Here is a 23,320-nt window from a genome sequence, read left to right on the forward strand (position 1 = left end):
GCTCTCATTAAAAAAAAACTATTTATAGATGTTAAAACTGTATGGAGACTTAAAAACATACTCTAACAGTCAAAGGTAAGGGAAATTACTTAAATAAAATTGAGATATTTGCCCCAAATAGTAATGATGCAATTTGTATCAGTTTTCCAGAGAATTATCGGCAATTAAAAGAAAAAGAACTCTGATTTGTTAACTCAAATTATCAGTATTTTCTTTCCACATTCAAGTTGCAGTCGAAGAATCAGTTTGTTGAGCTTGGTTTAGTGGGTATTTATTTAGAATTTTTATGAAAAACAAGGAAACAGAGAAGAGCAATCGTGTTGTGCAAATGACCTCTGGGGACCAAGTGGGACTCAAATGTTCGCTTCCCCTCTGAGGTTATTAACATCCTTGTTTGTTTTGGCATTTAGAGATACTACGTGTCTCTGTGTGCTGTTTGTGAAGAGCTGAGCTCGTCGAAAAGCAGACTAACAGTATTTCCAGTGGTGTTTTGGTCTGCGGGCATTTGTTCCTCACGCTGCTGAGGACGGGGCCAAGGCTGCGTGGAGCCGACTGTTTCTCCGGGTTGTGCAGACTGGCTGCCTGATGGCGTCGTTACTGATGGTGGCTGCCAACAAACCTATTCCTTTCCATTTTGCGGGGTCCTCGTTTCCCCGGAAAACACAGTAGCTGCAGCCGCACTTAGACTTTTTCCTTTTCCCTTTCCCCTCTTCCCCCTCCCTAGACCTCTCTGGGCTTTGACGTCATGTGTGCTCCTTTCAGTTGCCATAGCAACCCCATTCCCCAAGCGCTCTGTCCGTCTCCTCTGGTAGGTTCCACAATGGTACAGGCAGCATCACGCTGCACAATGGTTTCCAGGCAGTGAAAGAGGGTGATTCAGCAAGCCACTCTTCTTCTTCTTTTTTTTTTTTTAAGCCTCCCCTTCTCTTTTTATTTTTATGGGGGTTGGTGGTGCTTGTTGTATGCTTACCTTTTTCTTTTCTTTTTTCATTTTTACAATTTTTCGTTTTTCTCCTCACCCCTCAATTCCTAGGGGCTTGAGTGACTTTAAGGTTGGGTTTTCTTGGAAATCACCTGTCCATCATTAATTTTAAGCAATTTCCCCACCTCCAAAAAATCTGTTCCTTATTACAATTTGGAATGTGGTTAATGAAAAACAAGTAGGGAGGATTTCTGGGGCAAACACTGCTGGATCAGGATCGTAGTTCTCAAGCACGGAATGGTAGGTAGCTCTTTGCTCATTCTGGGTTCTAACCTGTTTTTTGGAGGGTGGGGTGATGTCTGTTGATTGCTCCTGGTGGGGTGGGAGAGTGAGCATGGGAGAGAGGAGAGAGATGGGGTGGAAAGCAGGTTAATGAAGTGAACTACGTCTGAGGCAAGAAGCCACCAGCCTTTCCTTCTGTGCGGAGCATCTCTCCCCAGACTTCGGCGTGTTGAAACCCTTCTGTTTGGAGTGAGGGTTGGCAGAGGGTGGGAGGGAGCGATCTTATTGTGATCAGGGGCTTTTAGACCAATGCAGAGCTACAGAAGGGAAGAAAAAAAATAGAGATAGAGGCAGAGAGAGAGACAGAGAGAAAGACAACAGCTGTGCTTGTGCTGACCTCAGTCTCATATCTAAGAAATGCTATGGGTTCCATAAAACATTAAAAAATCATGTCTTTAAGTATGCATTTCTGTTTACTTCCTGAGAGGTGTAACTTAAGTAAATCTTTTGGGACATATTTACATGTTTTAGTAGGGAATGGCATTTATATATTTTAGTTGCAAAACTAATGGCATTACTCTTGCAGAGACACTCTAGGCTAAATTTGGGCTGGGGAGAGGAACATGGGGCAGGTTAGAGATGAGAGGAAACATTGGCACCGCAATCACCTAGGTGAGGGGGCTCTTTAAGAAAGTCATCTCCTAGCCACCGCAGGCAGCGTTTTATTTATTTATTTTTTTATGGCATGGTTCCCAGGTATTCTGTGCTGGGATACTGTGTCCCCTAGAAATGTCAAAGCTCTTTTGGGGCAAGGGGAGAGAGATGTATCCTCAGAAATGAGCATGGCAATATATTTATCAGAATTGATGTATTTGTGCCTGCAGCAAAGTAAATGTGATTTATTGGGAAATCTTCAAGTAAATCAAGCTTAGAGATATTTTAAGCAAATTATATGTATATTTCTTTTTTCTCCCTCTCCATTCAAATTTAGAGAATGAGCCTCTGATTCGACCCCCTTAAAGACATAACTTCCCAGGGTACTGCAGTTTAGCCACAGAAAAGAAGGGCTTATCCCATGGCAGTCGGCTCTGAAGCACCCACAAGGTTGTTTACAGGGGCTGTCTTTGCTGCAGAGCCTGACACTGTCTGTACAGCAGCCCTGCCTGCTTCTGGTGTGTTGATGATAACTTTGATGAACAGACTGGAAAGAGACAGGCTAAGTCATTTGGGACAGGCCACAGTTCAGACTGAAGGAAAATGGGCATCAGTGCACCAGGCATTGCCAGTCCAAGGTCCAATTTCTTCCTTTATCCCTGTCTGCTAGTTGTCGGACCCTGGAAAATCTCACAGAATGCTGATCAACGAGTTAAAAATGGTTGCAGGAATGACCACTTCTCAGAGAGGCTTCTGTAAATTTTCTCCCTTAGGTGAGCATATATATTGTCAATATAGACAGTGATGCTCATGAATGAGCTCACAAGCTCCTGTCTCCACTTTGGAACCATTGGATTTTAGGGGCCCGACAGTTAGTTTTGCTGCCTCTGGTATGTATTCCCTTCTCTACCTTGATCTCACTCTTAAAATTGACATAAAGTCCTGGATCAGCTTATTTCATCATGGAGAGCAAACTGGATTTTCTCTCCCCCATAACAGAACTAGAAAAGCAGATGACAAAGGTGGCATGACCTTAGATATTAAAGAGTCTTCATGCTTCCTCATTTGCATAACCACTCCCTCCTGTTTTTGCAAAGTATCTTTAATTTGACGGGCCCCTGGTGTTACAAAATCTTCACAGTTGCCATAAAAAGGTTCCTGATGATGAGGCAGTAAGAAATTATATGTAGAGTGGAAGGATCAGCTGCCTCCAGCTTCCTGCTTGTTTGCCCCAGAACAGCATCTGCTGCTGGGTGAAGTGTTTCCCATGCTGGAAGGGGCTGTTTGTGAACAGATCCCAGAGGGACCAAGTGTGTTTTTGCTGTCATTGTCTGGTACGTCTGCAGCTATTAGTATTTAATGGTTTCATAGTACGTGGTCAGTATTTTTCAAGGTTAGAATGAACTGAGAGTTGATTGTGGATGCTATAAAATGTACGTATATTTTTAAATTTACAGGAAAATTGATAGGATTTTCCTTGTTAGTGTATCTTTTAGGAATATCGTAAGCAAAAGGAATCTGCTTGATCTAAGTAAAATGAAAAAGCCTCCTGTATTTAAAGGGAAAGCCTCTCATATTTAAAGGGTTTTTTTTTGTTGTTTTATTGTGGCTTTATGTAAATGAATCTATTTCTTTGGATGTAATCTTAGGGAAAAGTCTTTTAATACTGATGTTAAAAGATAAAGACATTGAGGGTTTTCTTGTGTGTTAAAGATGGGGACAGATGCTCTCCCTGCCTGCTCTACTTCTGGCTTCAGGTCACATTTGTAGCTAAACGACTTTGCGTGGAACAGTGTGTTCAAATCTAATGATTGCTTAGTTGCTTATGAGAATAACAGACTCAAAGCAAGAGCGACTTCCTTCAATTAGAAGAAGTAAACAGATTGACATTTAAAATTCTTTCTCCATTGCCCCTGCTATTTCCTCTCACAGTCTCTCATAAGCTTTTGGTTGGACATTGCAACCCTTATGCAGAAAGAGGCACAAAGTGTCCAGTGATGCCAGGAAAGGAGTCCAATGCTGTACTTGCTGCAGGCTGAGCGCTTCGTTCCTACTGCACAAGCGTCTCTTACACCGTCTTCTGAGGACCAAGGACTTGTGGAAAAAGTTGGGCCTATAGACTGCTGGGGGAGATGCTTCTTTAGCATACTAGATATCTTCATTGCATTACATAAGTCTGAGGTGAGATGCTGCTGCTGATTCAGATAAAAGATTATGCTGCATATTGATTGTTTGAAAGAGAAATTGCAATTTAAAATTGGAGCTTGGATTTTCAGAAATTTACCTATCTGTACATCTTTTCATAGCAAAGTTGTGAGGTTTTGACTAAAGATTTTTCAGTTTAAGCACATTTTATCCTTATGAGGAAATCAAGGCAAAGACAGGGAAAATGAAAAGTCTCTATATATTTTAGGTACAATTTGTTTCCCCTCTATTTAATAGAAGGGAACTTCATTTCTCGTTGTGAATCTTGGCAGAAACTCTAAATGGAGACCTCAGGAGATATTGAAAATCCTTAAATCAAAAGAAACATTTTTGGTTTGAAAAGTGGACCACAAATTTATGCTTATTTTTGCTAAAGGGTTTTCTAGTTGAATCGATGTTTTGGATGCATAACAGGCCATGATGGCCTTTCTCACTGTTCTTATCCCTGAGGTTCAAAACCCTTAGGCTTATAGAACCCATGCTTCTAGGAATGAAAATTAAAGTTTTGAATGTAATAGGAAATGACTGAAGGCTCCTTAGAATCATTCCTGACTCCTAGTTACTCTCCAACCCTGTATGGTGCGCGGGTATCAAAGCAAGTTCCCCTACAGGGCAACCAGGCATTTGCAGAGGGGCCCCGCACAGAATATGCACGGGAAAATGGCCTGCCACATTGTGTGTGTGTGTGTGTGTGTGTGTGTGTGTGTGTGTGTGTGTCAGAAAGGAAAAAACCCCACAACCCAGTGGTGACTTAAAAGTATTAGAAATTCACCTTAGCGACTTGTCTTCATAGAAGTAGAACTGCCTCCTGGTTTTTGGGTGTTAGTTTGGGTGTTAATTGGCCTGCATGCTCCATGTGCTTCCTGAAAATGAGTTTCTTAAAGTAACTATCCTCTTCTCATACATTGGAAATAGCGTCTGAAAGCATCGATAGTGAAGTAAAGCTCTTAGGTCCGTTCATTTGGCGATGTTTATTCAGTGTCTGTACCTCCTCTGTCATAGCACTTGTCATGCGACACAGTAATTGCCTATTCCTGTGCTTCCTGTATTCTCTACTAAATTATAATCTCTGTTACCACTGACTATGTCTGGCACATAGTAGGGACACAATTAATATTCTTTAAATGAATGTCTCCCATGCAAAGAGGTCTCTACTAAGTGCTATGGGTGGAAGAGTTGAGAAACTGTAACTGATGGTTTCTGCCATTTGGCAGTGTATAGTCATTTAGCGAGATGAGGTCAAATAACAAAGATAGTGTACGATCAAGGGCTCGTATCAGTGATTTGACAATAAATGTGATAGCAATTCAGAGGAGAAAGAAATTCACCTGCCCTGAAACGGTGGTAGGTCACACTGGAGTTCTCAATGGGATGGCCAGTGGTGGTGGTGGTGGGGGGGGGGGGGGGGCGGGAGACAGTGGGGCGTGGGGCAGGAGAGTGTGATGGAGGAAGAATTCCTAGCCGTAGTTGTAAGCACTTGGCTAGTAAAGGGACTCTTATTTGGGGCAGAGAGGTTTATTTTGGGTATGGTGAGCATAATTTCCAAACTAGAAATCAAAACTTATAGTTTGATAATGGGTAGAACATTGGAAACTGGCACAGTCTTGGAGAATCTGGTCCAATATAATGTCGAAAAGTAACAGGAACAATTTGAAGTTACAAATCTATTTTTGTAACTAGATCAGATTATGGAAAAACATATGTACAGTCTCTTTCCAGCTTCAGAGCAATTTCAGTTTAGTTTTATTTTATTTCACATAAGTCAGAGGTTTTCAAACTTCCCTTCCTTTTATCAGTTACTATGTAACCTGTTGTTCCAGTGAAATCTTATATGAAAGCAGAATGTGCAAACATGTAACAGTGAAGCTGTCCCAGTTGAGGTTGAGTAGGGTGCCTTGTATCACAAAACCAAATCCATATCACAAAACAAATATCATATCAACCAAAGTAACAATTACTAATTGGGCTTATGTTCAGATTTGTCAATATCCAGCCACTTTGGTATTGGTAACATCAAAGTCCTCATGCTTGTGATAAATTTGAACAGGGTGAGCTCCTTGAGATGTTCTATTCCCGTCCCCACCACCCATCACCAGTTGTCTTTGTCGGTCTTTTTGTTTTCGAAGTGCAAGTGAAATTCCCATCTAAATGTTAAAATCAAACTCATCTGTGTTTTTGCTTTGATTTTAGGCTAGCATGAGAAACACCAACGGCAGGACCATCTCAGATCTTCGTTATGGCAACTCATGCAAGGAGCTGTTGAATTAGACCCGTTTCCTATAGATGAGAAATCGTATAAGCAGTGGTGAGTTGCAAACTTAAAGGTGTTTCTTAGCAGGAAACGTGTAATTCATATAACCAATTTAAATATTGCATATGGCTTAGTGTATGGATCTGAAGAAATATTGCTCCAAGTCATATCAACTAAAGGAGTGAAAATCAAAAGGACAGAATGTTTAACTGCTGGTGCAAAGCTATTAATGTCGCATAGAGTAGCATGAAGTCTTGAGGTGCATTGGTGCCTCGTGTGACACTGTGATGCCACCCCCCTGGGTGACACCAGCCTATGTAAAATGGCTGCAATGAATAATTTCATGAGGTTGGGTAACAGTTGGGTCACAGTATTTTTCAGTGGCTTTTATTACTTGCAGCACAATTCTATGTTTTACCAATTTGTCCCCTCTAGCAGAAGAATTGGTTCTGAGCTAAATTATAACGCTCAATTCCTTTCAGGAATATATATATATATATATGTATGTAAATTTATATATATTTTTATTATATATATTCTTCAGACCTTTAGAAATAAAGGAAGAGAAATCACATCACAGTTTTATAAAACTCAATTTATGGACATTTTAGCCTACAAATCCTTTTGCTTAATAAAAACAATATTAAAAATAGATCCAGTTACTCTGGATCTAGTTGGGATAATTTAAAAAACTTATTATTTTATTAAAATATCTGCACACACAGGCACAATATCTTTTTTAATCAAGTACTTGATGCTTTGTAGTCACCAAAGTCAATAATCAATAGACTCCAGCAGAGATGAAGCAGTTATAATCCATCAAATAACATCTTTGAGAAATAGAGTATGACAGTGGTGCTTGTAGGGCTCCACAAGAAGCTGTTTTGAACTGGTGATCAATGTCTTTTTCGTTTGCTTAGTGGCTTATATAACTTTGGGTAGGTAGGCTGTCATGTGAAATAATGCATAACCTATAACTGCAGAAGACTGATGAAATTAACCCTCTACTTATTTCACATCATGATTTTCATCACAGTCTGCTTACAGTGATATTGAGAAAGCAGATATCACAGCATCACTATGCTGCACGTTATCAACATGTATTAAATAAGTGTTTGTTATAAAAGGGAATCATACATAATTGCCAGTAACCGACCATTTTTGATCTAAAATAAGGGCAATTTTGTATGGCCGAACTTAGAATTTTGAGTCATGTGTCACTCCCAGTGATGTAGAAAACATGCATTGCCTCACCTTAAACATTTATTCGTTAAGCAAACATTTATTGGGAATCTGTGGTGTAGATATCATCCCTCGCTCTTGGGATAGATGAAAGAGAAGTATCTGCCTTAAAGGAGATTTCAGTCTGAAGAGTGTGGCACTCATGATCAAATCTGCCATTAAAAGGGAGAGAGATATTCTGAGGAAGGTGGTACTTATACAGCGCTGTTAAGTGGGATGCTGGAGGAAAGTCTAACAAAGGTGGGATGGGGCTTTGTCAAGGAAGGCACTCAGAAGAGTGGCATTTCAGCTGGATGTCAAGGACAATGAGAAGTTAGCTAGAGGAGGGGTAACAGGGCGAGCGTTATTCCAATGGGCCAGAGGCTTGAGAGCCCTTGATTGTTTGGGGCACTAGGTGTCATCTACTACGCTGAGGCATAAATGTGGATGGGAGAGATGAAGCTGAAGAAGGGAACAGGAGCTGTATCATGAAGGATCTCTCAGACAAAGCTAAGGAGTTTGTATTTTATTCCAAAATGAGGAACTTAGGAAAGATTTTAAGCAGGAGAATGACATGATCACATTTATTTTTAAATTATGAAATACGTCATACACATAGAAGAGTGTATAAAACAAAGACAGTTTAAAGAGTAATTATACAGAAAACCTTATAGCGCCACCATTCATACAAAGGACTGGACTCCTGGTAAGCCCCCGTGTGCTGCCTTAAGATCACAGGCTTTCCTTCCCCACTAGAGGTAACCACTAACCACTGCCTTGTCTTTTGTCGCACACTTCCTCTTGCTTTTCTTTGTAGATTTTCCATCTTGTAATCATAGTATATATGTTCTTAATCACTTGATTTTGCTAAACATTGTAAGATTCTTCCATGTTGATGCTTGTCGTTTGTTCATAACTTGTGAAGTATTCTACTCCATGAATATACCAAAATTTACTTATCCCTTCTACTGTTGATGGCCATTTGGATTGTTTCTATAATATTTATATGTGCGTATGTAGATATATGTAACCTAAGTTATGTATGTATAAATATATTTATTTGGTATATTTAAGTTATTAAGTATATATAATATTTTATATATATATTGTTGCTCATAGCTTCTAGTGTATATGTATAAAAGTATCTCTAGGGTAAATATCAAAGAAAGGAACTACTGAGTTTTGGGGTATGTGCACATTCAGATTTTCTAGAGAATGCCAAAATATTTTTCCCAATTGGTTGCATGAATTCCATCAACAATATATGAGAAACTCTCTATCCTCATCAACACTTGATTTATAAGTTCTTGAATTTTGCTGGTCTGGTGGGTACATAATTTTACTCATGGAAGTATTAATTTGTGTTTTTTGCTGATTACTAATGAAGAAACACTTGTTTTCATTTTTTATTGGCCATTTGATTTTCCTCTTTTGTGAAGGGCCTGCTCAAGTCTTTATGAGATTTGTCTTTCAAAACAATGACTAGCACTTATTGAATTCTTATTGTGTAATAGGCACTGTACTAAGTACTTTATATGCTATACTATATAAGAAGTTAAATCTTCGTATCATCCAGATGATTTAAAGATAAGGAAACTCAGGTTTAGAGAGGTTAAATAACTTGCTGACAATCGTACAACTAAGAAACAGTGGATTTAGGATTCAAGCCTAGGTCTTTCTGACTCCAGAGTTCTTCAATTTCTTGGACAACGTTTGGAAGGGGATTAGGTTGGAGCCAAAGAAAACACTTAAGGAGCTATTGCAGGAATCCAGTTAAAAGGTAGGGCCAGCCCCAGTGGCCTAGAGATTAAGTTCAGTGTGCTCTGCTTCAGTGGCCTGGGTTTGGTTCCTGGGCACGCACCTACACTGCTTTGTTGGCTGCCATGCTGTGCTGGCAGCCCACATACTAAAAATAGAGGATGATTTGCAGGGATGTTAGCTCAGGGCGAATCTTCTTCAGCAAAAAAGAAAAAAAAAATAATGTCATACACCAAAGAATCACTAGTAGGACATAAGGACAAAGCAGTTGGACTCAGTAATGGATGTCTTGGGTGAAGAAGAGGGAGGAGTTAAAAAGTCTCAAGTTTTCATTCTTGTTGGCTAGGTAAAGTCAATGTTAGTCATACAATGGGTATTTATATTCCAGGTATTGGCGTAGGTTTTAAGACTGCATTGTATGATTCCATGATTCAATGAGAAATGAATTTAATTCGTGGGATCATAAATTTTAGGATTTAAAGAGACTGCAGTGTTTATTTGGGTCAACTCTTCACTCTTTTAAAATGTGGAACCTGGTGTGAAAAGAGGTTGAGTGGCTTGTTCAGGATCACATGTTACCAAGTATCAGAGTAAGAATAGGCCTGTAAAGACCTGCAAAGAATGCAAAATAACAGCTTGCTTGATTTTTAAATTATTAAGTGACAATGCCGTCAACCTAATTTATCTCCTGAGCATTTTTCAAGTCAGTCCCCTTTGAAAGAAATCTGTTGTTACTGCCGTAAATTAGGCCCTCGTCATCATTGTTAGCAGGTTTATTTGTGTAGCCTAGCATGTTACCATATTGCCCATGATCCTACCAACGAAACCACCAGATCTGATCTGCAGTTGTTGCCCTGTAACTGCCCTGCCCACTCTGATGTGCTCCATTGCCTATGTAATAAATTCTCTTCTTCTTAAAATATACCACACTCCCACCCACCCCCAGTGTAGGAACTGATGAGCGCTCGAATTGCCTGGGGACATCAATGTGTTTCAGTCTCATCACATAAACTCAAATGTTGGTTACCTGTGTGATTTCACATTGTCTATTCTGCCTGTATTCACCCCACCATCCTTAGTCAGTCAGTAGTCATCTTTTAGGACCTTTACAATTCAAAGAATGGTCTGGGGACCAACAGCATAGGCATCATCTGGGAGCTTGATAAGGAAGGCAGCATCTTGAGTGCCACCCAGATTTACTGACTCAGAATCTTTCCAACAAGATTCTCAGGTGGTTTAGAGTTTGAGAGGTACTGCTTAGACTCACTTTAGACTTCAACAGATGTTGTCTCCTTCCAGATGCCTTCCTCACTCCTTCCGTTAGGCATTCCTTCCTGGTGTTCTCGTAGTAGTCTATGTATATCTATCTGAGTGCATTACCACCAGACTTTTTAACTGTTTGTGCGTCTCTCTCTCTACCTTAGCCTGTGAGTAATTTGAGCCAGATAAATCTTTGACTTTCTATGCCTAGCACAGTGCCTGATACTTGGTAGTACTGCATAAATGTTTGTTGAATGATTGTTTGGCGAATGAAAGAAGAAAGAGCAAGAGATAGATATGGAAAGATAGAAGCAGAGGCAGGAAAAAGAAAATCACAAGGAGAAAAAAAAAACATAGCAAAATGGACTTCGTAGAGAAATAACTACACTACAAAAAAGGCACCAAAATCATATTTCTTGATAGAGTCTGGAAAGCAGCCTGACAGAGTCTACAGTCTTATTTAAACAGATTGGGTGATAATTGTGAATACTATTTGCCAAATCACTTAGAAGCAAAGATTACCTTAATTTTTCATGTAACAATATAGTTTTATTATTGCCATTGCTGTTGAGTAAATGTTGCGAAAATTTGTCTTACTTTCCTAAATAAAGTGTCCTACTGTTCTCTTAACTAGTCAGAGACACTTTAGAATATTGTGTGAAAGAGTATAGAGGATGCGAGTTTGTTCTGAATTTGTGCAGGAGATAGAAATGAGACCAGTGAGTAGAAAAGTAGACACCATACATGAAACATCTTTCTGATTATTGGACTGTTTGTAAGTCTGTGCTTTTTGAAAAGTAGTAAACTTTCCAGCACTGCAGACATTTAACCATCTTCATGGTTGACGAAACATTAAGGACTCTTTAGACATGATACTACTTTATGTGGGAGGTTGAACTAAGTGACCTCTAAGGTACTTATGAATTATGAGTCTATAGTTGTGTGGAAAAATGCAGGAAGACTGAGGGGTATAATAAAGATTGTAATAGTGGACAACATTTATTGAGTGATTACTTCATGCCATGCACTATTCAAAGTGCTTTGCATGCACTGATTCTTTTAATTCCCACAGAAATGCTACTGAGCATTTCTATTTTACAAATGATGAAACTGAAGCATAGGAGGTTTAGTAACTTGCCCTTGGTCATAGTGAGGGAAGAGCCCAGGGAGTTCAACTCTGGAGCACTTCCTTTTTTATCACCACGTTGTATCCTTCTCAGTATTAAAGACGAAAGTTGGACCTGAATGGAGCCTTAAAACATTGATGTGGTTTGAATTTCAGGTATGGGTAAGAACAGGGATTCAAAGAAATGATAACAGCATAATCGAAGTAAAAGACATAGAAATAAACATAACAGGTTTGTGGAACCAAATACCTTACAAATGAGATTAATAAGAGAATATTCAGAAATTTATCATTATATGCTGCTCTGTGTGCTTCTCAATGGCTGCAAATTACCAAGATGGGAAATGAAATCCTTAGAACTATTTAACCCTAGTAAAAGTAACATAAGTAGGCCTCATATTGTTTACAATTTTAGAGGCTTTCCACTGATTGGTGGAACCTCGGGCTGTATCTCCTAGGACGACGGATTTGAGACTGTCTCTATTTGAGAGGTCCCAAGTAATTTGATGTCAGATCAGGAAAATAATGTTACCTTTAGAAGCTGGCATTTTCCTGGAGCTTATTTGAAAGTGAGTCAGCATAAATTTTAGCATGTCTCAGATTCTTCATAAAGAATTCTCTGTATTCCAATAACCAGTATCAGATGAACTACTTTTAAAATAAAAGTATAGATCTCAATGAAAGTTTGGTTAACATAAGAAACCTTTTGGTCTTGTTGGAAAATCCAGTCTACAGTTTAGCAGCATTCATTACATATGATTACCTATTACTTATAGTGTTGATACCAGAAATTATATATGCCAGATGTTTCGAAGTTTTCTTTCTAGTTGTCCTTTGGGAAGGTTTAGGCGGTTTGTTGGTGCTTTAAATTCTTAAGACCCACTTTTAAGCTCCTTTAAATTTGAGAGTGGATAACCTTGACACTGTGGTCTTTAGAAGGTCATTTATAAATCTTAAGAGTCAGCATAAGTCTTTGGAATTTAGTTTATTCAGATTTAAAATATTGCACTCCCTTTCTCCCCGAAAAAGATTGAATAAAATATGTTAGGCAAAAGCTATGCAAAATAGTGGGTAAGAAGCAGTTAATTTAAGCTATTTTTCATCTTTTATTAGTTTCAGCCAAATATATCTTGTCATGTGTCTGTTGACTATCCTCTTGGCCATCCAGGGTTCAGGTCAGCAATGTGGAAGGTCACAGGCAGTCGAATCTCATATGTTGAACTTCTTTTCTAGTCTTGGTCCTGAGTATAGATGTATAGCTCTGTATATATTTTAGGGAGCCAAAACATCATCTGGTTCTCAATGCTGTCTGCTTCTGGACCTGATATAATATGTGAAATTCCCACTTACTCCTTTGGTTGAAGACTGTTCCTATTAAAATAGAAATGTTATAAAGTAAATTGGTTGGCTATCTAACCTGATAAACTAACTTGAGTGAAAGTGTGAATTGCTGATAATGGATTTTGAATCTTAGATAATATCCATACTTGGATAAATGTCTTAATGCATTGACACGGGAGGCTAAAGGAAGGGAACATATAGGAAAGACTTTTATATGGGGAGAGAGTCAAGGTTGCTCTGGAAGAGAGTGCTTTGTTAGGAGTTTGGCAGATTATTTTAAAATTTTCATTGTGTAGTCTCTGGAAAAGGAAGAGACCTTGATGTTAGATTCCCCTTCTTTATTCCAGCTCTGTCTGAATTAATATTTCCTTGGGAAATTCTTAACCTAGCTGAGCTTCAACCATATATGAGGGAGTTGTGGCAGATGTATTTAAATTTCTTTTTAACTGTGAAAATTATGTGGATTAAATTGTACAGATTGAATTAAAATATGGGATAATACCCCAAAGGCCAGGCCCAAGTGGAGTACCTTGGTGAGGGCAGCCTTGGCCAGTGAAGGGACTTCGTGAGGATGAAAAGCCGCTTCATGGACAGTTGACAATGAAGATTAGGTCAGATGGCGGCTTAGAAGGGTCTTGAAGACAGACCTGTCAATGCCCAGTTTTGCTTTAACTCTCCTCCTTTTGATATCTTTAGCTTAATTCTACCCATTGTCACTCTAAATCAAGAGATATTTTAGTTATAGGAAATCACTTCCAATCATTCAGACTTATTATCCATAAGGAAGATAGTTTATGCATAGGCAACCAAATTGACTGCATTTATTTCCCATATACATGTCTTTCTTTATTTTAAAATTATCCTCTGCTGTTGAAGGACTAATGTGCACAATTGTTTGTTGATTGACTTATGAGAGGAATCTTAAAATCTGCCTTTAAAAATCATGGTTTCTAAGCTGTGCTGGGATTTGCCAACAAACCAAGTGAAACTATTGGCATCTTGATCGGTTTAGGTATCTTACTGATACAAGCCATTTACATGAAGGTTACCAGATATTTTCGATGGGCACATTGCTATGGAGGAGTCTTAGGAGAATGAAGAAGACACGGTTCTTCCCTTTCTCCCTCCCACTCTCCCTCCGATCCTCCCTCCCTCCCTTCCTTCTTTCCTTTCACCCTCAAATATTCACTGGCTGCCCGCTCTGTGCTAGGTGCGGCAGCAGCACAGATACATTCTATTTGGTCTCTGTCCTCAAGCAGCTCACTACCAAACCACGGCCTTGGTGGGGAGGGAAGGGGGAGAAACTTATAAATAAATGAATCTCACAATAGGATAGTTGCTTTAGCAGAGGTTGAGTTCAGGGAACAGTGCTATTACAAATGATTCGGCTACCACCCAGGCGTTCTCACTTGGGGTTCCGCAGAAGGACAGGTGTCTCAGAGCTCTAAGGCAGCACTTCTCAGACTTTGTGGTCTCATGATCCCTTTACACTCTTGAAAATTATTTAGAAACGCAAAGAGCCTTTGTTTATGTGGGTTATATTCATTGGTATTTATCATATTAGGAATTAAGATATAAATTTAACATGTTTATGTAATTCATTTAAGAATTAACAGCAGTAAACCCATTACATGTTAACATAAAATAACTTATTTTATGAAAACTACCTTCTACAAAACAAAAATAATTTAGTGACAAAGTGGCATTGTTATACATTTTTGCAAATCTGTTTAATGACCAGTTTAACAGAAGACAGCTGAATTATTTTATCTGCTTATGCCTTCAATCTGTTGTTACATCACACATCACGCAGCCTCAGGAAGACTGCGCTGTACATTTGAGAGAATAAGAGTGAAAATGGAAGCTATCTCTTAATATTATTTGGAATCAGTTGTGACCTCAGGGACCCCCCTGAAAGGCTCGTAGGGACCCTCAGGGATTGTAAGCGATATACTTTGAGAACCACCTCTAAAAAGTGTGTGTTGTATGTAACAAATTAACATCTCTTTTATGCACCTGGAACGGTACAAATTATGTACCACCCTTGGAAAAACTGAGAAAATAGTGTTTGGTCGTTCAGAGGAGGCCCTCTCGACGGGAAAGGCTGTGAGACTAACCTCCATGAAGGCAGAGATCTGTTTCTCGTTTTCACCCAGTAGCTGTCACAGGACCTGACACATAGTTGACTCTCTGTGAATCTCAATGATCGAACAGTCAAAGACAGACATGTTTTCGTAAGTCACTCCAGTCCTAGGTAGAATATGGTGAGTACTACAAATAAAAGGTTAAACGTGTGTTGTGGAGTTGGAGGGAGCAGCCATTTTCAGCTGAGGGATTAGAAGGGATTCATGGAGGAGATGGCGTTGGAGTGGAATGGTGAAGATGATTTTGGTAGTTAGTGTTAGAGCTGGAAAGGTTAATTCTAGAAGAGGGAATAGAATGAGCAAGGAGCAGAGTGTGTTTGGAGTTCAGAGGAGATGGCAGTCAGGGATATGGCTGGGAAATAGATTGGGCCCAGACTAACGGAGGTCAGGAATGATCTCTGAAGGAATTTGGGTCTGTTTCTACAGACAATGAAGAGCTACTGGTGTTTTCTGAGCAGGTTTAGGAAAATGATTTCAACTGGCAGCAATGTTGAGAGCGGTTTGGAGAGGAGAAAAATGGACGCAGGGTGAGCAGTTGGAGAGAGGGAGGGAATGAGAATCTAGCTTGAAGGAGAGGCAGTAAGAATCAACGGAGAGGAATCCAGAAGATGGAGAAGACATCCAGGTTTCAGGTAATTTGGAGGAAGAAGTTGTAAAAGAGATAGGGATTCAGTCAGCAAGGAAGGGAAATGCTGGGTTCTTTATGATTTCACTGTATGCCTAGCCACAGTATTACTAGGCACTTATACTCAGGTCCTTGGGCTTTGGTTTCTCCATATGTAAAATGTAGAAATGGATTGCTTGCCTATTTGTGTCACAAGAGTCCATGTAAGGATTAATGAGCTCTTTGACAGAAAGGCGCTCTATTAATCTAAGTCATCAATAATAAAAATGAGAATGTTTGCCAGGTGCTTTTGCTCCTGTGTTGAAGGCTGCTATGTAAATAAGAAATACTGCCTGGAACCGTTGTCACTCTTAATAATAGTAAAGTCATTACCGCAACATGCCTACACAGCAAACCTGTTCTCTGCCAATTCCAAAGTGGGAAGATGAAACCAGGCATGGAAGTCCATTTCACTTTGTTTCTTATGAATCTTACTTTTCGTAAACTATTTTCCTGGTTAGTAGAGAAGTCATTTTAAAAGTATTTGAATTTCATTTTAGCGCATTATTTCCATCACTCTATTCTGGTCAGGTTTTCCATTGCTATCAGGGACCTCATTATCCTGACTTCTCTCTATGCAAGTGGAGATGGCCCCAGTACTTGCATCTGTGTGCTTGTTGATTACGGTGACTTCCATCAGTGTCACACAAACCGATATAGTACAGTGGTCAAGAATGCAAACTCCAGAGTCAGACTGCCTGGATTTAAACCCAAATTCTATACTTCATATGAGACCCTGGTTAAGTTACATCAGCTCTTAAGCCTCAGTTTCCTCGTCTGTAAAATGGTACTAATAGCGGTGCTGATCTTATAAGGCAGTTGTGAAAGTAATGAGTGCAAAGCACATGGCATTAAGTGCTCAGTAACTGCCATGTTTTGTTTTGGGTCAAATTTATTACCATTATTATTGACATGTCTTCTTTCCTATCAAGATCCTGTCTCATACCTTGTGAATTAATTATTTGTCTCCTAATAGCTAATTTATGACCATGTAATTGATCATCAGCCTTTTCTTTACCTAGAACAACATTCTGAAGAATCTCTCAAATCTTAAATTTTATGTATCATCCCTTTATATATATTCCTATTGGGCTTTCTTTTGCCTAGCAAATCAAGTATTTAATTCTGTTGTGAATATAAGGGATCCAATAACTTGTTCTAACCATCTGACTGGTATTATTTTCCATGGCACATTGATATCCTCCCACACAACCTTCCTGTAAAGAAAATGTTCTTGCCATCTTCCTTCTAGACCCTTGTATTTTATACAATCTGTTCTCAAGATCTGTAACAGTATGTTTCTGTCCCTGCTGTTGATCATGTCTTGTCTCCCTGGACTTTTAAGGGCACCTTCCCTTTTAGCTCAGATCCGTTGAGGTCTGTTTGGAACATACACCAAACCCTGGGTGGATAGTGTTGAGACTCAGTGGGTGGTCAGGGCTGCAACCACACCTGTGCTCTGCTCACCAAACCAAAGCTTGTTTTTCTAATTTGTGTAAGTACTTCAAGAGTTATTGGACTACTGTGGTTTTGCTCAGCACCCAATCAGTCGTTATCCATCACTACTGATAAGTGATGCTTATAAATTCCTGTGAGTTTTGGCCAAATACATCATTGGTGGATTCTCCTCTTGTCATAGTTCTGGGGACTGAGTATTCATCCACCATCTCTCTCTACATTATCTCTAACTTCTATGGCATAGGGGCCAAATGAAGGCAATGGTCTTGCTTCCTATGAAAAGTTGATCCATATTTGTTAATAGTGAATCTATTCAGATTGTAGAGGATGGAGTGAAAATGGCTATTGAAAACAGCTGCTATTAGAGGTGGGAAAATGATTGAGTAGTAAGGCAAACCAGAATACATTAGCATTTAATCAGTTCCTTCTTTTATGATTCCAGTGTTGAGTGTCTGCCCAGTCATTCTGGCTTACACGTTGTTTAGGTGAATATACCAGAAGGGAGTTTCTTTTTTGAAAATTGTGATACTCAGTCTGATATTAGATCACTGAGATTTAAATGTAGCTCCTTGGCTTTACCTACCTCTCAGTATGGAGAACACTTCCTTTAGCTATCTGGTAGTTGTGTGATCTTGGCCATGTTCCCTAATGCCTGGTGTCTCGGTTTTCTCATCTTTAAAATGGGAACAATAAAAGCATCTATCTCATAAGGTAGTTGTGAGAATTTCAATTAATTTTCACAAGAGATACAAGATGTAAGAGATGTAGTTATTAGAACAATGCCTGGCACAGAACAGAACTTCAATACCTAGTAGCAAGTAGGTATTACCCACCTCAAATAGCGTGGTGCTTAAGAGCCTGATTCTGGAATCAGACTGCTGGACTTGAGTCCTAAATCTGTAACTTACTGCTTGGGTAATTTTGGACTCCTCCATCACCTCTCTGAGCCTCTGTTTCATTTTTAATTGGGACAGCGATAGTACCTACTTTGTGGGTTTTATGTGAAGAATAAATGGAAACCAGTTAGCATAATTTTCATTGAATATTAGCTATTATTCAATGATCCTTATGACACATGTATTGTATTGTAATTATAATCATAAATACTTATAGAGAACTTACTTTGAGCCAGGCAATATCCCAAGTACGTCGCATACATTATTTCATTTATTCTTCGCAATACCTCACAATGAGGTTGGAACTATCATCTGCCCATTTTACAGATGAGTAAATTGAGGCACAGAGAGGTTAAACAACATGTTCAAGGTCCCGCAGTTAGTGAGTGGCAGAGCAGAATCTGTTCATTTATGCATTATACTTTATTGCCTCTTTATTTATGGAAATAAAGAAAAAAAGTTGAATATAATGTCTGGAGAGTGAAATAAGACTGTTAGGCTAACGAGTGAGGCTTTCACTGTCTTTTACCCTCTTTCAAACCCTAACTCTATTCATTTGATCAGATAAACCGGGTTAAAATGATTAGTGAGTAGCACTAAAGAAGGAAAAAAGGTGAGTCAGTGTCATGAAGGGGGAACCTGGAGTCTCTTTGGTTGTGTGTGGAAAGGAAGCTTCCAGTACTTCTTGCCCAAGATAAGACCTTACTGTCTTGGAGGTGAGGTGAGAGCAGGGTTGACAGGAAGATTTCTGGTCTTATTTAGCTTCAACTTCTCCATTTTCCCACTGCTGGCCTTAGTCACTGCATGACCCTGTTTTAGGCCCCAAGCAATGGCCCACATTTGCTCTTTATCTATTTATTTTTAATGTTTTTAAGTGTTATTTTCTTGTGCTTTGTACTGGGTGTGTCCTTGGTGAGAGTTGCGATGCCCTTGGCCTGTTTTGCAGCCCTGCTCCTACGCCCTGTGTAATACAATAGCTCGACTGCAGAGCCTGGCGCCCAAGGGCTGCCGCTTTCTAGTCAGACACATCAGATCTGAATTTCCAACTTGACATTGAGCAATCAGTTAATGCTTTTAAGACTTAGTTTCTTTATCCATAAAATGGGCATGTAATACATGCCCCATAGTTTTTGAGAGAATTGAATGTAAAAACATTTTAATACAGTGTCTGGCTAAAGCAGAGAATTAAATTTTGTTATTATTCTTATAACACTGAAAACTTTGGAAAAGGTTGGTTTGCTTTGGATCATTACCAAACAGTTTCGTTATTGAAATAACAAAAGAAACTTAGTTGTTATCATAGCAAATGCCCTGAGGTACTTTTCAATAGAATAAAATAAGTTAATTTCATTTTCATCCTCAGTGGTATATATACTCCTGGGTGACCCCCCCCACTAGGATTGGGAAGAGCTGTGGAAAGGGTCTAGGCCTGGAGAGTGCGAGAAAAAATGTGTATATAAAATACTACTCTGTGTTTACTTACACAAGTGACAGCATGCGTGTGAATGTGCTTTGCATATTCTCAATGTCTCTGCAAATATAAGATTAAAAAAATAATTTCCATAGGCATTGTGGGAAGAAGAGAAGAATGGAATTAGTGAAAGAAGACAAGGAGAAGAGGAGGTCTTGCCTTGTATGTTAAGGAAACTGTGGGTTGGATTGGAGGAAATCAGTATTTGAGCAATTGGGCTGTTGGAAAAAGGCAAATAGATAGACATTGGAAAAGCTTATATGCTAAGGATAAAATCACCAGTCTGATAGTATTGGAATATTTGGGCAAATCAATGGGGGCTTGAGTGCTAGGTAGAGGATTCTAGATGATATTCAGTCGGTCTCAGCCCATTCCCAGCATCAAAGCTTGGGTTCCATATACACATGGTGGACACATTGGATTCACATGGTGACAAAGAGAGTTAGAGAGCAACATTTTCTTTCTTTATGTGTGGAGTGGCAATGGCAGATTAACTGGGTGCTATACTCCAGCCCTTGATCCAGGCATGCCATAGTCCCTCTTCCTGGGTTGCAAACTGGGTCTGCATTATCCGATTGTGTTGGGTGCAGGTGTCCATCATCTTAAGGACCCAGAATTCTCACCACTTTCCATTTCCCCATTCTCTCTCTGTGTGAGGCAGTTTCTTTTTTATGACTCTCAAACACAAAGGGACTTATTACACACCTTCTTTTGGATATCCACTCATTGAAATGTGGTTAGAGACCTTGAGCAGTTTCTGAGGAGTCCATCTAAAGTGATTCAGATGTGATTTGTCTTTCTCAGGTGATCAAAGTGATGATCATTCTCCGTCACTATCAACAGAAAACTGTTTCTAAATTTAATCTATGGCAAGACCCCTAGCTACATTACATTTACCATGTGGAGATAAAGGTAATCTAGATGTACCGTTAGTTACCACATTGATTCCAAGATAAGATTTTATTTTATTTATTCATTAAAAGAATATTTATTCAACACTACCATGTGTGAGATCCTGTTCCAGCTGTGGGGATACAGTAATGAATACAATGGATTAAAAAAATCATCTCTGACTTCATGAGCTTATGTTCTGGTTGAAGGAGACAGACAATAAACAAGATGAACAATAAAATATGTTATATATTGGATGGTGGAAATGGTCAAAGAGAATACTAAAGCAGGAAAATGGATCAGGGAGTATGGTGGAGGGTCACAATTTTGGATATGGTGACCACGGAAGGCTTCCCTGGAGAGTCACTGAGCAAAGGCTTTACTTGATATATCCTCCTAGGTGTGAGTTCCTCCTCTCTTCATGATTCTGTGTTTGTCCCTTCTAAAGGTGGATACTTGATGAAAGTGGAGGCACTTCGTGGATAAGTGCTCTAAGTCTTATCTTCCTGGATAAGACCCTCTGTTCAAGGGTCTGTAGGTAGTCCTAATTGCTTGATAGAACCCCCAAACAGTTCTCAAGAGTCACTTATAGGAGAAAGTAGAGTTGTCAAGCTTAAGTTAAAATGTTAAATTCCACTAAGACCAGATCTTAAACAGTTAAGACCACCTTCTGGGTTAGTCACAATGGTTGAGCTCCCCCAAAGTACACATACCACTAATTTAAAAGAAAACAATTTAAAACTTTTTAAAAAAGTATTTCTCTTCCATGAAATTGATTCTATCCTTACTTAGGAATTATCTGATATTAATTTATAGAAGTAATTTCATGTTCTAGTTATTTTCTAAAGGTTATTGTATGGCATTTCCTTATCTGTTCATTTATTATTTGATCTTATACTGATTTGAACCTGAATTATGCTTTTCTTCTTATATTAAAAAAATCTGTTGATTGTGGTTTGATTTCTTTTGACTAATTTTGAATTCGGGGGGCATCTCTGACAGTATATGAATAATGTAATGTATTATCTATTGCAGAGGGAGAGAAAGGGTAAGAAATCGAAAAAGAGAGGGTGAGAGAGAGAGCAAGAAGACAAAAAGCAAAACGATTTTTTAAAAAACCAACTTGTTTTTAGCCTGTCATTTCTATCAACGGTAACATTATCCGGTTCTTGTTTGTTACCTTACACTCTAAGGCAGGATCGTTATGGACAGATTTTAAACTTTAAAAATCATTTTTCACGTAGTGTTTGTATACCAATGTCTTGAACATGTTTGATATAAACAGCATTTAGCTTTAGCTCCTAAGAACTTCTTGATCTTTTAATTTGAGTAGAGTTCAATGCCTAGCACAGTCTAACACAAACAACAAATCATTCGTATTTGTTGACCAAATCAAAACATATCCCAGGCATTTTATGGATCACCTTTCACTGCATCAAAGCTATGGAGAGGACGTTGGAGGGGCGGGGTTGGTGTGTGGAGGTGGGCCTTGACAGTCAAGCTCCTTAGAGAATCTAACAGGTGAGTGTCGGCAGGAAATTAGGCTGTCTTTCTCCCTCCCCCTTCCCTCCTACGTCTTCCTGTTAGCATTGATGATATCAATATTTTTCTATGGATTTATGTACATACATATATCTGTATTTTTGAGTGCCTCTTCTTCTAGACACTGAGCTCAGAAAAGGTCTTGTCCTCCTGGGATCATAGTCTGGTGAGGGACACAGACATTTCTGTTAGTAGCAGGTATCACAGTTTGTAATTATATAATTTATCTGTATGTTTACTTTAAGTATTTTAATAAAATATGAGAAATATTCTCGGAGAGGCTACAGCATTTTTTGTGAGCTTATGACAAGGGTACTGAACATAATTTTAGGTGTCAGAGAAAGTCTCCTTGAGTAAATATGCGGGGGCCAGATTCTATTAGGAAGAGCTTGGTGTGCTGTGGAATATGATGTGGAAGAGTTTTAAGCAAAGGGTCGGCGGCATGGTCAGGTTTGAGGGTTAGAAGAACGCTTCCTTTGCATGTGGAAATTGTTTAGAGAAGGGCAAGACTGACAGTGAAGACGCAAGGAGGCTGTTGCGGTGGTCAGGGAGCGACACAGCGGTGGCCTGGACTAGTTGCTGCAGGGCTAGAGAGAAGGGGATGTGTTCAAGGGGTCTGTAGGAGGTAGGGAGAATCTGAAGAACTTGTTTGCATTTGGAAGATGAAGGGAATGACAGAGGCAGACATCACTCTTGGCTTCGGGCTTGGATGACTGTGTGGGTGGCGGTTGCAATTTTAGAGAAAAGGAACACTGGAGGAGGAGCAGTCTTGGCAGGAAGACGACTTCAGCTGTGGACGTGTGGAATTTGAGCTATCCAGTAGGCAGTTGCATATGTATGCTTAAAGTTTAAGAAATACATGTGGGCTGGAGATTATGTTTAGGCTTCATCCACAAGAAGGACACTGTAGCTTGGGGGAAGAGGGAATCTAGGAAAAAGTCTTGATGAATACCAACAGAGAAGGAGTGACTAGAGAAGTAGGAGGAAAACAATAATAAAAATGAAAAAGGCTAAAATGTGTATGACACTGACTCTGTGCCTGGCACTGTTTTATGTGCTTTTACATATATAAAATCAATTTACTCCTCTCGAGAGAAGTTGGTACTGCTGTTATCCCTGATTTTACAGATGAAAAATGTATGAGTCCCAGAGAGGTTAAGTGGCTTACAGACTGTCACACAGCCAGTGTATGGCAGAGCCAATTTAAATCTAGGCATTCTGACTTCAGAGTTTG

General features: G+C 39.3%; 1 protein-coding gene across 47 annotated transcripts in view; it reads left to right on the forward strand.

Annotated features, from left to right (window-relative positions):
- The first annotated feature begins 507 nt into the window (after positions 1–507).
- Positions 508–23,320, forward strand: part of MAPK10 (mitogen-activated protein kinase 10) — a 302,212-nt gene continuing 279,399 nt past the window's right edge. For 4 of the 47 annotated variants that reach the window (XM_070263544.1, XM_070263540.1, XM_070263513.1 and 1 more), the window contains exons 1-3: positions 2,632–2,748; positions 3,791–4,039; positions 6,254–6,368. Coding sequence is in view for 2 of the 47 variants with exons in the window: in XM_070263507.1 (XP_070119608.1) it covers positions 6,310–6,368 (59 nt within the window). In the remaining 45 variants the exon portion in view is untranslated. Of the gene's footprint in view, positions 1,223–2,324; positions 2,749–2,956; positions 3,193–3,790; positions 4,040–6,253; positions 6,369–23,320 lie in introns of those variants that run through there. The other 43 variants (XM_070263536.1, XM_023637781.2, XM_070263547.1 and 40 more) reach the window with 30 other exon arrangements.

Source organism: Equus caballus, chromosome 3 (assembly GCF_041296265.1).
Source record: "Equus caballus isolate H_3958 breed thoroughbred chromosome 3, TB-T2T, whole genome shotgun sequence".
NCBI lineage: Eukaryota > Metazoa > Chordata > Mammalia > Perissodactyla > Equidae > Equus > Equus caballus.